Consider the following 18,502-nt stretch of genomic DNA (forward strand, 5'->3'; position numbering starts at 1 on the left):
GAAATATTAATAAAAATAAAACCTATGGTGAATAAATATCAAATTAAGAGATTTAATAATAACTTTTTTTTTTATTATTTTATATCAAACATTCTTCAAAAATGTCGATTATTTCTTAAATCTTAGTACAAGTTAACAGAGGTGGTAAAGTGCACAAGCAAATGGCAGACTCAGTATTCATATAGGAATTATATCTGCTTTGGTAGTTTATTATCAAAACATCACCTAGCTCGTATTCGTCTTCTCCAAAACTACATTTTACAGCTAAAATAAATAAACTAGAAACGATTCAATCAACGTAGATAATTTTTACTTACTACTCGAGCTTCCTGATAGTATAATATGTGTTACGATTGCATTTGTAGCTACAATAATAACAAAAAAGTAATTAAAAGTTTTCAATAAAAAAGGTTATCAAAACATACGTTTAATAAATTGTATCGGGCAGCATCGGACTGGACTATTTAGATAAAGTGGAGCACTTTTATCCGAAATCGGATCGTTCGTTAATTCGATTCCGCACCTGATCCTTTCGCAGAAAGGTGCAACAAATTTCCCTGCAAAGTTTGGCTTGCAAATGCAATGAAGGCAATAACCTTTGGGGGTGAAATACTCTCCTTCCAGGTACAATCGACCGGTAACATTGCATATTTCGACGTCATCAAAACTATCTAAATTAAATATTGATTTTTTTTAAATTTATTATATAACTATAATAGGCATCTTTATTTAAAATTTCTAGTATTACCGCATATCTGATCAATTGAACAGCATTTGTCCAAGGTGTTTGCAAAATAGCAGCCTTCTTCGGGACGCTGGTTACAATCAATAACCATGCGACCGATTCCTGAACTAACAATCAAAATTTAAATTGATTACGTATAATGGTCGTGAATGGTCATACCTCATGCAAACAGCTGGCATACATACATTGGTACCATTGAATCGATTACCCTCTTTGTATATAGTACCACCAAATTTGCAAGTTCCATTTTTAACCGTAATTTGGGGACAATCGTACGAAATTGGACATGTATTGTTGTTGCCTCCTTTTGCTTTGCATCCCAGATCTTCGTAGATAAGCGTTCCCAGCGAATCACAGTTTTTACCTGCAAAAAATGTGATGTTACATATATGAAATTACTATTTATTTCGGGTATTTGAAATCACCTTGAACAAATGCAAGCGCTGACACTAAAATCGCAAACAATATGCTTTCCATGACTTCCCAAACAATACTACTTCAATTTACACAATTCGATTATATGTTATAGCGACAATGATTGCTTTATTTTACGTTCTAGTATATTAACTTTGTGTACGAAGTAAAAATAACACGAAATTTAATATGCTTTAATTCCTTATCAATTTTAAATTGTTTTTGTACTAAACAGAAATATTTTTTTAACAACTTTAACTTCCTTTTGAAATTAGTTTGCATAGTTATAATATGGATTTAAAAAATATTTATACCTTGGTTTACGTTACCTCTGATAACGAAGTTTCAATTTAATTTAATCCGCATTTCAATGTTTCGTACTGAAAATTGTTAAATGAAAGACAATAATAAACACAAACATGATAAGATGACCTTTTAGTTAATAAAACTTTTCTTTGTTCATAAAATAGATTTCTTTACGATGAAAAACGTCAATTTTAGCCATAGTATTTTTACTCTGAAAACGAAGATTCGTTACACGAACGAACAGTATACATGATGAAGATTAGGTTTATGTATTTTAGTTATTTTTTGTAAATTTAATAAAAAAAAAATAGTGTAGATTATTTTATACACAATAGATTTACATTATATATTTAATATCATATGATATGGTACAAATATAGTAAATAAGACTTAGTATTTCAGGTTTACACCGCAATATATCAAATGGAAAACAATCAATTAAAATTTAATGTCACTATAAAAAAATCACATATAAAAATCAAACAATTGTTTGACATCATACCTTCAGAAGGCCGCAAAACTATATAATATCTTACAAAATTAATAAAGTACATTCAAATACAATGAAATCATACCTTGTACATTTATATTATGATTTCTTAGGTTACTTAGTTCTTAGTTACACATAAACAAGGTAAGTTATTCAGTAAGTTTATTTTCGTTTTCTAGCATGCACAACGTCATTATATTAGATGTCATTAAAAAAAATTGTCAAATAATCAATAAGTTGAAAGAAATTTTTTTAATTGAATTTTCTTTCATCTTATTGATTAATTTGAAGCATACATTTTATATTTGTACTATTCTTATGATTGGCTAATCGTAAAACTGATTTATCCAGACTTCTGCTTTCAATAATCCTTTTTTGGATTATGTTACAATTTATAGGAGGCCATGCACATGTTTTCAGCTGCCAGCCAAATTGACAAACACCGAAATGCTTTTGTAATGAACGAGCGACGACATCATCCTAAGCGTAGTGATTAAGTATCGAAATCGTTGGGGATATCGGATCAGTGGGGGCCCAAGGAATTTAGAAAAATTAATCAGTTGTTAATTCCGAGGCAATTAATTAATCCGACGACGTACGAAGGCACCGCTCCGCGTTGCTCCCGTTTGATTGGGTGGTCTTCGGATATGATCAAACAAAGAAGCGCTCACGATGCGTCCGCTCGTTAATTTTTCTTCTTCCCAAACCATTTTTTATACTGCTACCGTATTGAAAGAGGAGAAAGAAAAATAAAAATAAAAGAAACGATATGTTTTAATCGGTGGGAAAGAATGCGATCCGCTCCGAAATGATCGGTTGCTGCGGCTACAGCTACAAGTATATAGTTTTTCGTTGTTTTTCGGTTTTAATTGGAGGATGGATGGATGGGTGGGTGGATGAGCGAGCATCAGGAAACGGATTCCGTTGATTACGGCTGCACCAGGTGAAGTGCTGCAACGCACCGATGGGGCCACGGCTGACCCCTGATGATTGAACTACGACCCAGACGCGTGATACCGCGGTAGTCATGAACACGTCTCACTCAGCGCACTTGTATACAATATGCACGGGATATGGTTGCATCCGCGAACCATCATAATTTACCATTACATGTTATACACATACAGTCTTTAACCATTTACCCTCCCATTCCTATTCATCGATTTTATATGAAATTTAAATGACCCCTATTAAGAGATAATAGTTTTTCCTAGTTATTACATAATGATGAAATACGCGCGCACCAGAGAAGATCGACGATTAAGTAATAGATTGTTCAATAAGACTTCAGCAGTTTCCACGAACGTTAATCTTTTTCTCAGTTTCAAAAAACTAGTTGCATGCAAAGATTCTGCAACAACAAACCAATATTTGATGAAGACATATTTTAACAATGTGTTGTTGCTGATTTGACTTGTTGTTGAAGCGATGTTTATTTATTTGATAGTGTGTAGCTGTCCACCTTTCCAACTTTTTCTATTTATTTTTTTTTTAATAATCTGAAGATTTACACATACTTATTTTGTCCTTATGCCCAGAGTGGGTTTAGTGTATCTATTGTATCTACATTTATTGAGTTGCTTAATCATTTGTATAATACTTGGGACCGGGGGAATATCAGCAATTCCTTTTGAACTTTGTACCGGATTACTTTATATCTACTTTGTGGCCAATAAAGATTGATTATTATTAATGCTGCCAAATTGTTGTCATTAAATCTTTCACAAAAAATGATTACAAATCATTACAATGCCGTTAACACCAAAAAAAGATTCTATTTTTTTAATATTTCCAAGTTCATAAAATTGTTATGTTTTAAGAATTTTAAGTACAGATACGAGAGTGTATTTATTCTGACAAATTATAACGATCATTGAATCACGAAAATAAAAGAGTCATAAAAATACTAAAAAAGAACTAACATATTTAATTAACTCCAAATTCTCCAGCAAACAAAATTAGCTTGTTGATGAAGTTGTGGTTGCGTGGAGTAAATTAATAATTTTAAAAGTAAATTAACTTTTCATTTTCTCTCTCTATTAATTTTGAAACTATTGAGACAAAAGACCCCAAACACACGAGTAAAAAATAGGTAAATAAACAAAGCGCGACTGGTAATTATGTAAATACCTTAATATAATCATCAAAAGTAAACGGTGAAAATCCACTTCTTCCATTGTAATTATCGTTTATTGTAATCATCTTTATACATTTTTTACGTCGTTTTCTGTTGCAGTGTGTTTTTCGCCTCTAATTGAGGCATAATTACAAGCGCGCAGCAATTAAGTATGTAAATAAATAAATAAATAAGACCGACCATTGATGTTGGAATAGGCTAAGTAGTCGAGACGTTCAGAAATAAATTATAATCAAAACACACTCGAATACTCGAATGAGCGTTTTACGACGCATAAAGAAAGAAATTGAGAAAGTACTGAGAAAAAACGGAATGTTAATGAATAATGGTTTGTTAGTTTGTATCAACAATCATAATTTTATATATATACAAGAAAATCTTTCATAAAAAATAATAATAAAGTTGAGTTTATTCTTGAATATTTGAATATAAAAATAAGGTAAATTCTTTTGGAATGATGAATATAACGAGATTGGGTCAGGGTGTTTTTGCATGTTGTGCCATTAGAATGAATCGAGTAAATGTCGCAGATTTTTTTTTGTGGGCTCGTTAGGCTTACGCGGAGTGACTTTCGCTCGTTTCTTCAAAAACGAATCCTTCGAAATTATGAGTCGTTGGAAGTGGAGCGGAGGACTATTGTTTTTCGAGATGACTATCGCTGCACCATAAAATGCATCGGGTCGACTCGTTATTTTTGCGCCGCGATTAAAAAGGATCCTTCTCCTCGTCTCCTCAGACGTAGGCTCATAGTTCGTTAGAAAGAAAAGAACCGATGTCTCTCACGATTTGATTCCAGATAGATCGGATCTTGAAGATCCACCCGCAGCATCGCAGTCCAACGAGAACAGGCTAAAAAAAATAACAGAAAACATTGGAACGGAATGGATTTAATTGCGGAGGAATGAAATGCGCGTCTTCATTCTTTTTAAACATTTGTCCATTGATTTTTTTTTGGTTGTTCTTTGCGATCTGCCGTAATTTATTTGCAAACCCGGAAGGCGTGTCACTATATCTATAGGAGAAGAGTTCTTTCATTTTTCTTTTCTTTTCTACTGGTAGAAAACGGTCGGCACTAAAATAGTTACGGGTTCACGGAGCTCACCTTTGATCTCGACGGATGGATGGATGGAGCACGGGCGCGGACCCGGCTCGCGCTCACCTAACGACCAACTCCTCCTCTACCTTAACATTTTTTTCCCTCTTCCTTCTCCTTCGTCTTCCTTGTCCTTTTTTATATATTAGTTATTTCCCGAATCGTAATCATCTTCCTTAGACGCAGGTGCATCTCCCTAATTAACGCAACCACTTCCAATTACCGCAGACTTCGCAACTTAATATCAATGAGGAATTAATTTGCAAAAACATTGATAAACATAATCAACATTTAACAGCAATTATTAAAATATTTGTGATGTTGTGATCGAATCAATTTCAAATAATTTCAGATTCCCTGCATTCGAAATCCTGACATTATCTTTTATTATTTGACAATAAAAAATAATCTAAAATACAATTAGATTATTAATTGTTGTTATTTATAACAATTTATTGACCAAAAAATATAATATAACATGAAAAATACCCGGGCGGAAAGGTTTATTATGAATAAGTAAAGATTTTAATACTGTCGGGATTTCGAATTTTGGGGATTTTGATTGTTGGGATTTCGATTGCCATCGTTGCAGATTAAGTAACATTTTCAAAATCATGGAAATACAATCATCAAACAATGTTTTTTCTTCATTATTTATTAATCTCTAATAACAATGAAGTTATAAAACAAGTTATTTTGTGATTTTAAATAATTGAGATTTCGAAAGCAGATATTTTTTAATAAATAATACGACTTTATACAAAATTAGTTTGTTATTAATTTTTATGCAATATCAATTTTTTTTATGTCGTATAATTTTATTCACAATCTGTTCATCAATGTGGATAATCTTTCCCGATGGATAGTTACCATTATGATGATTTGATTTTTAATTTGTAGGTTGGCTGTCGTCTTGTAGGTTAACTTCAGTAGTATATTGATGCTCTGCGATTCCACTATTTCCTTTGACTGTGAATCTGCTGCTATCCTTAACACTGTCAATGTCCATCGACTTGACTGAAGGTTCATATGCTGAACCTCATTCATTTGACTGTTCATATGTGATGAACAATGGCCTTATTGCTTTAAGCACCGAGAGGGCTTACAAAGGGCCTGGCCTGACCAGGAATCGAACCGGCGATGCAAGTCAGGAAAGGTGGTAAATTGCAAGTACACTTCGCTGTATGTTCTCCACCGAAGATTAATTTCAAAGTCAAGGTGTCTTTCAGGTTGTATTCGGCGTTTCCAAATTTACATTTACTATCTACAATAAATTATTACAATCTATCACTAAAAAAAACAGTTCTTGTAAAACAGACCAGTATTGGTTCTTGATAATACAACATCTTCGGTGATTGAGTTCAAAAACTAGAACAAAAATCATCATTATTTTTTGTTTTAATTACAATTATTTCAGTTCCTTACGACAGATGTAACGAGATGGACAGCAAAGAGCCGATTATTTTTTGTGATAAGCCAGAGCACAATTTTCTGCAATTTTATCTCCGTCCAATTCCACATCGCACTTGATTCTCTCGCGGTAGGGCTCCTCGAAATCACCCTTAAAACCCTCACCACATATGCAGCTCATGCACGTACCAACGGCAATGAAAATTTCGCCTTCCCTGAAAATCTTTCCGTTGGCTTTGCATGTAACCGAATCATTAAAGGATCTAAATATGAATTAGTAGAATAATTACATTAGTTTCATGAATATTCAAAATTACGGCATTTCTGTCCTATAGTTTATCAACCGTGAATTTCGTACGTTCTGTGACATTGCTCGTTATCCTTAGGACCTAAATTACAATTGGCGATGGCGCAAATTTCGGAGAATCTAAAAAAGAGTTTATCTTAAGTATTACGAAGTTACAAATTTAGAGACTCACGCGTCTATTGCGCAATAACAATTTAAAGTGCAAATCCAAGTTCCATTGATTTCCTGACCATCAGTAAACTCCATTCTGCGAAATTTACAAATACCCGGGGTTAAACTGAAATGGGAACAATCGTAAGATGTGGGGAAACCGTCTGTTCCCAATGTTGGGATGCATCCCAGATCATCATAGAAAAGTGTTCCCCGGTTTTCGCAATGCTTAGCAGCTGTAAGCAATTTATATTATTTTCGCTGTAAGTTGAACCAATCGTAAGGTCACCTTTGATGACTACTATGAAGAGCGTAGGCACAATGAGCGACGTAAGTTTCATGTTGCACTAAACACCATTCGCTGCTTCGCTCAACTTTTATAAGATCCAAACACTTGGGAAAACCGTTTTTTATTCTTTAGTTTTTGCAGAGTAGAAAAACTCAATTTTTCTCATATACCGAAGAACGAACGGCTTCGGCTGTACGTATCGTGATAAGGAATTTCCAGAATCAAGGTAGAGTAATTTGTATGTTTCAATCGAGCATAGTAACCTGCAGAGCGCTTGCAGAATCATGTAATATCGCAACTTCTTTAAACAGTTCTTAATTTCTTATACCAAATAGTATATTATACTTGTAAAATTGTACAATATAATTCTGAAATAATATTCACATATTCATGCATTTTTATTTTGTAACTAAATTTTATTGTTTGCTATTTATTGCGATTCGGTCGCATATAATCTTATAACGTATACATTCCGTGTCATCATCAGCATCATCAGAAAAATAAACCACAAATTTGTTTATTCTTAATTTAGTAATCTAAAGTGCAGGTCAGAAGAGGAGGTAAGTTGCAAGCACACTTCGCTGTATGTTGACCACCGTAGGTGTATTTCAAAGTCAAGGTGTCGTGAAGGTTGTATTCGGCGTTTCCGAATTTACATTTACGATCTGCAATCAATAAATTATTACAAATTATTACAATAAATTATTACAAATTCTTGAAAAACTGACCACTCTTGGTTCCTGATAACACAACATCTTCGGTGGTTGATTTCGACTCTAAATTAATAAGAATGATCAATATATTTTTGTTCGAATCACAGTCAGTTTAGTTACGTACGGCATATGTAATATGAAGGACAGCAAAGTGCCGATTTATTTTTGCGATAGGCGGGAGCGCAATTATCCGCGATTTTATCTCCTTCCAATTCCACGTCGCACTTGATTCTCTCGCAGAAAGGCTCCACTAATTCGCCCTTAAAGCCCTTACCGCAAATACAACTCATGCAAGTACCATCACCAACAAATTTCTCGCCCTCCCTGTAAGTCTTTCCATTCGCTTTGCATGTAGCCAAATCGTTGAATGGAGCTACATATTGACAATTAAAATAAATATTTATATTTTATGAATATTAGACTTTACGGCATTTCTCTCCTGAAGCGCAGCAACCGTGCAATGTATACGTGTTGTAGCATTCCTCGTTGTCTTTAGGACCGAAGTAACAATCGACTATGGCGCATTGAGTAGCTCTAAAAAGCAGTTTGGTTTTTTAAACCGAAATTACAAATTGAGAGACTCTTACGATGCTCCTTGACAATAACATCCTCGATTGCATCTCGAAGTTCCGTTGATTATTTGACCACCAGTGTATTCTTTTCCGCGGAATTTACAAACACCCGGAGTTACACTGAAATTGGGACAATCGTAAGATGAAGGGCATCCAACTGTTCCTAAAGTTGGGGTGCATCCCAGATCATCGTAGAAAAGTGTTCCCAGATTATCGCAATGCTTAGCAGCTGTAAGTAAATGAAATCTATCTAGCTGTAAATTTAAATTTAGCGATTGGTCACCTTTGATGGCTACTATCAAGAACGTAGACACGATGAGCGACGCAAGTTTCATGTTGTACTGAGCACAATTCGTTGCATCGTTCGACTTTTATGAGATCCAAACGTCGGGGAAATCCTTTTTCCTTATTGTTTAGCTTTAGCAGAGTGCATTAACTCAATTACATATTCGTGCCGTATTCCAGCGAACGAACGGCTTCGGCTGTACATATCGTGATAAGGAATTTCCAGAGTCAAGGACGAGCAATTTGTATGCTTCAATCGAACAGAGTAACCTGCAGAACGTCTGCAGAATCATGTAATATCCCAACTTCTTTAAACCAAGACAACCACTATAACTTATATAAAATTCTATATCATAATTTAAAACTATTAAAAGAATATTATTATGCGGAAGATTAATTGCAAGGAAAGTTCACAAACTCGCCTGTTACTGTTCATGCATTTTTATTTTGTACATAAATTTTATTATTTGCCATTTATTGCGGCTCGACCGCATATAATCTTATAATGTATACATTCCGTGTCAACACATTGAGTTGAGCGTGCGGCGCAATGCTAGGGAATCGGGATGGTCATCAGTTTGGTGCTTTATGGCGACGACGATGAAATTATAATATCATTGAATGGCTCGTCGTGATTTATCTATCTGTTTTGGGAAAAAAGCGGCCGTTTATGCGTTCCCCGCCTTTGTCCACAGCGTTGATGTATTATGGACATTCATAACGCGCTTTACTAAACGGCGAACATCCAATAAATTATTTATTATTCGCCTATCTATTTATGCTATACAATGTTCGTTTACTATAGTAAATAGCGAATTTGTCTCTGTACATGTAAATAAAAAATTAAGATAAAAAATTAAGAGGTTAAGTATTTTTATTACTTCTTCAACAAATCCAACTTATCGTATGTTATTAATAATCCCAAAGAATAGAAAATTGCAAGGGGAACTTCTGTCATCTGGATTAACCAACATTTACTGAGAATACTGTAATATTTCCAGTTCATATCAGTCCAAACATTTCTTCATCTCCAAGAAGAACTCAATACATATGATGGAGTCGGTTTTTTTACTATACAATAAGATTATTTTCCTCTATCATAAATTAATTTACTAAAATATTTTTGTTTCTTAAGATTGAAATTCTTGTGTATATAACAGCAATAAGAAAATTTCTATTTGGAATGTATCATGTTTGCAATTGAAGCTATATAAAATTGTTTATATCTAGATGGATAATAAAGTATTGTTTTGTTGGTAAGTTAGAGGGGACAAAATGAACAATTGCAGTCGGTCGAAAGGGGAGAGGAGTTTTACAGCAGCGGTAGTAGCAGTCGGAGGATGAAAGTTATTGTTACAGTTTTCGAACGACATGCACGTGCGAAATGAAATCATCATAAAAAGTGATTTGTACACAATCGGAGGGGCACCTTACACACTCGCACATGCACAATATGCAAGTGCATATTACACCATCAATTTATTGGAAATACAATTGAATATATCACATCGCACGTAGTGTATGTTTATATATATATATATATTTATATACAAGGGAACGGTGTTATGTTCTACCACCACTATTCAATATTTCACTGAAATTGCCTTTGTTATATTATTCCAACATGATCGGAAAGCTCAAACAAACTCAACATCCGGCAGGTTTCGAATGGATACCCAATTTCCGCATCGATATTGTAAATTTAGAACATTTTAGAAAAGATTTGAATATAAATTAAAGAAGAAAGTTACATGTTTTAAACTAAAAGATGACATAAATGATTGTTAAGTGTACAACTGCTATGCATAAAATGGTAACTCTGAAAAGAGTGTCACTTTGATGATAATAGAAGTTATTAATTACATTTAGGTTGTCGTAGGTCTTAGACTATAACAAAAGATGCATTCTTGAATCTAACCAATATTTTTTCGTAAATCTCTCAAAATCTCGGATTAAGCTGTCTAATGGATAAGATGGCCTTGGTTATATTTGAGCATATTGAAGACAAGATATAGTGTGGATGATAATTATGTATTTCTGCATCGATTAGGTAAATCTAATGCTGAAAAAAAAATGAAATTTCCGATGAGAGTAAATAGCGTCGTTATGCTAATGGCACAATATCAACAAGTGTTTTATGGGAATTAAACGGCGGGATCGCAGTGTTCTTGTGTCGGTGTATTCCATATAAGAGCACGAGTTTTCCACTACGGGAGTTCTAAGGCGCGTGTCTGCATCTGACCCTCGACTGACCCGATACTGGGTCACACTTCTGGGATTGCACACTTCATAGGTGTGTAGTGCAGCATGGATTCCAACGCATTTGCGATTCGCGCGATCCGTTCGCGAATAACGTCCAAAAAAAAAGGGTACGGATGAAAGCAGAGAGAGGAACAAAAATTAAGTTGGATAGAGGGGAGAGGGAGGAGGACGGAGAGCTTCGGTGGAGTGTACAAAAGAAAGAAGAGGTGAGGTCTCTCGGTGGAATGTTTCTCGTTCCTCATCCATTATTCCCTTATAATGAGATCGTTGTATGTACATAATACGTATTTAGTCTAAAAAATGTGCCCTGTAACGCTGTAAGGAGGCTATTAATGACGGGGCCGTGTTTTATTCTCTCCTCTTTATATACATATATCGAAGAGGTTGTCTCTCTCTTCTTCTTCTTTTTTTTGTTTCTTTTCTTTTCGATTTCCCCTTTTCGTTGTTGTTGTTGTTGTTTGTTTGTCGGTCGGTTATCCTTTTCTTTCATCGTTACGCCGAGCATCTCGCATCTTCCTCTACATTTAATTTGAGTTCCATCATCTCTTCGCAGCGTGCTCGAAGCCCTCCAATCCCTTATCTCGCATCGAGAACTAATTGCCCTCGCGGAGATAATACTTTCGGGGTTTTTGGCGCATGACGTTTATTGCTGTTTATTGTGAGTACATAATTGATCGAGAGAAGGAAGGTTGCTGGATTGGTGGATGCGAGGACCGAAGAGAGCGAACGATTTAAAATCAAATATCATTATAATCTCGAGCATCTCGCGGCCGCTCTCCGCCTCGCGAGAGATGCCTATCTCCGGATGGTCCAGACGGACGGAGATGTACGTGGCATCGTACATCAGCTTCCTTATAGAAACGTTGCAGGACGAAATCGCTTCGCGATAATGTCGTAATAAAGAAATACTGCAAAAATAAAAACCACACATCGGCCGTGGCAGGACTAAAGGATTTCTGTATTTGGGTAGTTGGGAAATTTATTTAACTCTCCATCTCCGCGTCGAGTGGTTTATAGACTGCAGATGCGACCATTACGCACTTTTTGATAAGCCCCTTCTCCAATTGCGAATGTAAATCGTCCTGCCATCCCGCACATTGATGTATCCCATCAAAACGCGCAGGGAAAACAAATATCACATAAACTCGAAAATTATACGAAAGGGTACAGACGCAGAGAGAAACAGAGAGATGCGAACGCAGCTGATGGCAATAATAAGCATAGTTTACAATGGACGTACGTATTTCAGCTCTTATCGGCCGTACGTTTTGGAGGCTCTCGCCTAATTTCCCGGGCGTCCAATAAAATCCACCGATTAATGGTTACGACAAACGGATTTGCATTTTAAAGCGTCTGCCCTGCAGATAAAGTGATAAAGAAATCGATGTTCGTAAAATTCGGACACCGTTTCTTTGCTTTCTGCACATTCCACCCGTAACAGGTGTCATCTTACTAACGCGTCTCATAAAAAAATAAGTAATAACCCGATATCCCCGTTGCGAAACGAACATTTTGAGAGATCTGGGCTAATTTCGTATTAAATTATTCCTGGTTCTCCTGTTTCACAAACTCTGTTAACACTATTCCTGAAAAACAAGATTTTTACTAAGTAATTTTACTTACAACTTTTAAATATCCATAAACTCATGACATAATGTAATAAAAAAAATCCATATTGAAATAGATATTTGATGATTTGTTCCCCGGAGTAAAAGGAAATATTTCCAGATAATTAAGCTCGAATTTATGTAGGCTCAATCGCAGCGAAAATTCCGACGATTATGTCAAGTGAAAGCAGGAAAATTCGATTTAAATGCAAACTGCAAAGTCGTTATTACATAAATGCATTCCACTAATCCGAAAAAAAAAATAGCGGAAAATATGTCGAAATATATTTGTAAAATGCGGTTTATTTCATATGTTAAATTGCAATTGCAGGTGAAATCGTCTGTTTCGATTTTTGTTTAATATAAACGTGATTCAAAGAAGAGGATAGGTTTTAGGAAAGTTATTATAAGTTGTTGTTTTTACTTTATTTTGTTTGTTGTTGATTAATCTTCGAGAGTTTCCGCAATGGATGCTGGAGCGTGATCAATGGGTTGCTGCGCGGTTGGAGTTTAATGAAGATATATTTGACCCCTAATTTCTATAAGCAATCAATTCAATAAAGTCAATAACGGAGGTTCGCATCCAGCAAGTGGATTTCGTCTTCTCGGGGGCGGCGGCGGCAGCGGCAGAGGCGGCTCCGTTCCAAGTTATGTGTGGATAACAGTGCGAAACGGGCGCACTGTGTGTAGTGAACCTTGGAGTCGGTCAAATCGAGAGAAAAAAATGTTATTTCGCGCGCGCAACTGGATAGGATACTATAGGATAGGAAGAAAACTATGCGAAGCATTCCCAACGAGCAACACCCATGGGAACATTTTGAATCTTCCGTCCTCTCCTTCTTCCGCACCTTGTCGTTCTTTATAACTCCATCTATTTTTCCTCATAATATTGTAAACTTTCTTAACTTTTAAAATCAAGAAGTATTTAAGTGAGAAATAACAAATATGATGGGAATTCCAGCAATATAAGCGAAATGGGTAGAGTTAAAGATATTTAAGTAAATAATTTAGGTGAAGTTATTTAACTCGAAATTTGCCACAATTTATATTGGTATTAAAAAAAAGCAAATGAAAAAATTTTACATCGACATATGACTTACTGTTACCTAATAAAGCGGTGCGAAGAGAAAGGGATATCAATATTTTACGCTTTAATATGGATTTATGAATAAAATTGCGTTGGTCCTTTTTCGGCCACCGATCGGCGCTTGTAAATCAAGCCTTGCTCGGATCTGGTCTGCCCGCATTATTCAGGTCAGAACGGTCTCTCGAGTATTCAAGAATCGATGGACGAAGTGCAGCATCTCACATCCATCTATAATGCAATTTGCACCGAATTAGAAAACGGATTTTCGCATTTAAGATGGAAAATATTGACCCAAACAAAAGGTCATCCTAAGAAGAAGAAGGAGTGGGTCAGCTCGTTCCTCTCCTTCAGATGAACACGCCAAATGCCATTACGGGTAAAACGTTAATTAAGAGAAATTGTTTTTATTTTGGCCGCCGATCCGAACGAACAAATTACCGTTATTAACGCGCGCAAATATTACAATATTAATCGACTCACGAATAAATAAATTATTTCATTTATTAAATCACTTTGTGGCAATTATTTATTGTAATTGAATGTGTGTGTGTGTGTGTCTGTGAAATTGCATGTACAACGGAGATTACGCCTTGCGCAACTCTTTTAATAAATTATTATTCATTGCTAGAGGTCTCCGCTCGATGTATACTAATTTGCAGTGGAAACTATATGGTTTGAACGTTGTAATCTTGATTCCTATCATTCATTGATTGTTACTTACATTCAATTCATATTCCGCTTTGATTGATAAATAAATGTTACCAGAAAATTTAAATATCTCAACGTAAAATTATTTATATTTTCCGTATTATTAATTTCTAAATAATTTCTGTACCAATTTCACAAATATTTAATTATTATATAAATAGACACACTTAAAATCATTATTTTTTTAGGAAATAAAATTTTGATTTTTTTTTATATTTAATAATAATAATAATAATTTATTGGCCAAACATTAATACATAAGGAAAAAAAGTACATTCTTTACATATAAATAAATAAATTCTAACATAAAAAAAAAAATATATATATATATATTAATAGGCTGGCCAAAGGTCTGACGACCGGGGTCTTTCCGCCCTTTTTTATATTTAAATTTCATAAAATTTACTTTCTTGATAAATATATAATTGTTTATAACTTTTTTAAATGTAAACAATAAATTATTAATGAATATATGATATAAGTGGATTTTAATTGAAATAATTAGATTACGGCGCGTCTACTAGATGCTATAGAATCTGGAGAATGATGGATGATGTCTTTGGTAATATATTATATTTCTATAATAAAAATGTGAAATAAAATCGAAACAATGTGGAGAGCGGTGTCAGTTGGCGCCGTTTTTTATTATTATTATTCCGAACCGTCGAGGGCAGGAGGAAAATTCCGCGCAATTCGTTTCCAATTAATTTCTACGGTTAATCTCCGATTCCGCATTGATGGAGTTATTCAATTCCGATTTTTGCCATTAAGTTATTTAATAAGAGTATAACGACGATTCTCAGTATAAATATAATATAATTGCGGTGCAGAATGCGGCGCGCTCTGGAGAGTCGTTACATTTTATTTCACGTAACTCGAATAATCTCTCAGGTGGAGTGACTGTACGTCTGCCCTGTCTCTCGCAATCCATGGGAGCAGAAGCTGAAGATGAAGTCAAAGGAAAATAAAATAAGTCATTATCTCATTAGGATACGCTCGGATCGGGAGCGATACCGGAGCAAATTGTTGCCGGAATACCCACATCCTTAGTAAATTGACATTGATTAAGGCTTGCCACGTTTTAAGTGTTATTGATTAAGTCTTTAACCGAAGTTTCGTGTACTTTTGTAATTCAAACAAATAACGTGAGATGGACGAGATTAGGGCGTGAGGTCCGACCAAATACACTTTTACATGTTTGTAACCGAAAAGGTATAAAAGTTGTGTTTCCGTGGGCGCAGCCCTTTAATTCGATGCCATAAATTTCCATTAATTCCTCGGATGGAGAGAGATCGACTTAACGATACTTTTCACGGGAGCAGATTAGCAATGGACATATGGAAAATATGATCGTGTGCGATGGCACACAATGCGTGTGGGTTTCGGGATCCGTTCGATTATTTAACACAATGCCGCCTCTCGTGCGCTGGATGAAAACCAATCACTTTCTAATGCTAAGTGCATGTTACGAGATGTTATAACTAGAAATTACACGCTGCACATATACACAAACACATACATACACAGATATATTCTCCACTTTATTTGAATACAATATTGTGTGTATTTACACTGTATGGTTGAAGAACCGCCGGTTATTCGCTCGCTCCATTCCAAAGCAAAACCAAATTACTAAACAAACAAAATCGATTTGACGTCAATGGGCTTAGTAATTGTTGAAATCAAATTGATTTCAATTATAATGCATCTATTCATCAATATTGTTGACTTTGTTATTCGAATCTCAGGCACACAACAATTTGTTTTATTCAATATTTGCTCTTAATCAACTAAAAATTATCCTATTTTTACTGTAGTCAAATGAAGAGTTGGTTTTCATTTAAACATTAGAGCCTCAACCTTTTCGTTGCTCAATCCATACATACCCAGCATAAAACATTTGACGTAAGGTGACAGCTGTCATTTCGTGAGCAACCCAATATTGCCTTATAGTTTGAGAAAATTTGTTGTGGACAACAACGTTTATAATTGATATAAATTATTAAATTAATCATATTTATGACAACGCTAGTTTAACTTTATGGTGTCGTCAATGAACGTTACATCACCTCACTATGACATATAAATTACATTTATGACGTCAGGCAACGTTAATACATCAAAATTATGTCAGGCAACATATTATGATGTTAATCCACGTCAGTATGACTTCAGAATTACATTAGGTCACGTCACCATGACGTTAGAAAACATCATTATGACATCAGGTAACGTCGATCAAAGTAATGATAATGTTATAATCTAGTGATTCTCAAACATGTTGGTCCGAGACCCCCTTTTGGACATAAAAAGTTTCTGCGAATCTCCAAAGAATGAGTATGTGCAGAAAAACAGCCACGATTGATCTGTCATTAATATAAAATATTAATGCGACCCCCAAATATTTTTCACGACCCACCTGGGCCCACACTTTGAGAATCACTGTTTTAATCCGAGCTACGGTCAATTTTGAAGATTTGTAAACTTTAAAAGTAAAAGTGAATTGCTTACAAAAGAGCAATGATTAAAAAATATATTAAAAACGTATATTTTGAAGGAGATCCTGCGTGTCAGTAATGAAAGGATTAACAGGGTATTAATAAATGAAAAAGACTATACATTAAAACAGCGTGTATTTTTACACCGGTAACAAATTCGTATAATTATTCAAATTGAGTAATAACTTATTTCTTGGGAAGGGAGCAGTTGCGTGCGTGCAGTTTAAAAGCCCGCCATTCGCTGCTCAAATCACAGATCATTAGTATAAGCTTTTAATTTATTCGTGCAGAATCACAGGCATTCGTGTTCGAAAGACGATCGCATTCAGTTGATACGGTGGTAAATTCATTCCTGGGCGGATTTAGTGGAGAGCCCTTCTCTGCAGCGAGAGCAGACCGGACAGATGGATAGGAACGATTAAATGCATTATTATTATTAAGGATGAGTCTGAAATTGATTGCATTTTCGTGGCATTTAGGCAGTCCCAGTAATCTATTGTTGGCGTGCACGTAGATGGTTTATTTGAAGAAAAGTTAGAACGCCTTTTAACAATGTCAGTTGACCTTTTAATGTCTGCTTCGTTGTTTGTACACGAATGCACAACAACCTTGCGGTGGGTCGAAGGGGAGGGAGGTGTAACGCCCGCACAATATCAATAATTCCCTGCGAACGGAGTCAATTGAGCCGCGAGTAATTGATCAATTAAACTAATAAGGCCATATAACTATCCTCCTATAAAATAAACACACCGGCGACTCAATAATATCGTCTGCGGCAATTTAAAGAAGGTTAATCTTTGGCGTCTTAATTGCATCAAATGCTTGGCCTGCGCTTTTGCACGTAGAATGCGAATTTACGGCTCTTATTAGTGAGCCCTCTTTTTGCCATCTTTCTCACCCCCTTTGCACATTTTTATAATATTATTAAATCTTCTTTAATTGCCTTAAAAGATGGAGTGGGCTCCATTTCAATAATTTCATTCCGCTGCGAGTAACGCGATTGCGGGGCTCGAATATTTGGAGTCGCTTCCAGCTGCGACTTAATCGAAGAACGAAAGTTACGAGCCAAAATAAGAAGCGTCTCTCGGTTCCAACTTCGAGCAGCAAGAGAAAAAACGATGAAAACTTTGCGAACAAGCTGCGCGTTACTAGCGAATTACCGTTTAATTATTTAATTCCAGTTAGGGGAGAGTACGGTCGAAATGTTCGACAACGAAGGAGTATGCTGTTAAGATGCTTATTAAAATCGAATAAAGATTCGAGATAAACGGAAATTCAGGTAGTTGCTTTTTTTAACTTCATAACGCTATCTGACTACTACTCGTAAAACATTTACTTTATTCCCAAAGTTCACGTATCGAAATTCGATTTCAAGAAATTCGTTGAACAAAAAACCAAATTCCGATCATAGCTGTTTATTTAAATATGT

At 35.2% G+C, this 18,502-nt stretch overlaps 2 protein-coding genes across 2 annotated transcripts; both read right to left on the reverse strand.

Annotated features, from left to right (window-relative positions):
* Window positions 1-317: 317 nt before the first annotated feature.
* Window positions 318-1,236, reverse strand: LOC108569211 (the record flags this gene model as incomplete). Its single annotated transcript, XM_017930672.1, has 5 exons — window positions 1,171-1,236; window positions 905-1,109; window positions 749-852; window positions 426-671; window positions 318-365 (listed from the first exon to the last, which is right to left on the reverse strand). Coding segments are annotated over exons 1-5 (655 nt in total), but the record flags the coding sequence as incomplete, so codon positions are not given.
* Window positions 1,237-7,736: 6,500 nt separating this feature from the next.
* On the reverse strand, window positions 7,737-8,982 carry LOC108569220. The gene is made up of 6 exons (XM_017930682.1): window positions 8,910-8,982; window positions 8,642-8,855; window positions 8,482-8,588; window positions 8,179-8,427; window positions 8,070-8,117; window positions 7,737-8,006 (listed from the first exon to the last, which is right to left on the reverse strand). Exons 1-6 carry the CDS (start codon window positions 8,959-8,961, stop codon window positions 7,870-7,872), a joined length of 807 nt encoding a protein of 268 aa, XP_017786171.1. The 5' UTR covers window positions 8,962-8,982; the 3' UTR covers window positions 7,737-7,869.
* Between the last annotated feature and the right edge of the window lie 9,520 nt (window positions 8,983-18,502).

The sequence above is a fragment of the Nicrophorus vespilloides genome, unplaced genomic scaffold (assembly GCF_001412225.1).
Source record: "Nicrophorus vespilloides isolate i.1.1-1 unplaced genomic scaffold, Nicve_v1.0, whole genome shotgun sequence".
Taxonomy (NCBI): Eukaryota; Metazoa; Arthropoda; class Insecta; order Coleoptera; family Silphidae; genus Nicrophorus; species Nicrophorus vespilloides.

Excerpts from the sequence above, each read along its gene's own strand:
- LOC108569220 (XM_017930682.1), bottom strand. The coding sequence starts at position 8,961 with ATGAAACTTGCGTCGCTCATCGTGTCTACGTTCTTGATAGTAGCCATC. Across the intron at positions 8,589-8,641 it reads TGTTATTGTCAAGGAGCATC|AGCTACTCAATGCGCCATAG; the intron begins GTAAGAGTCTCT and ends ACTGCTTTTTAG. Across the intron at positions 8,007-8,069 it reads GTTATCAGGAACCAAGAGTG|ATCGTAAATGTAAATTCGGA; the intron begins GTCAGTTTTTCA and ends TATTGATTGCAG.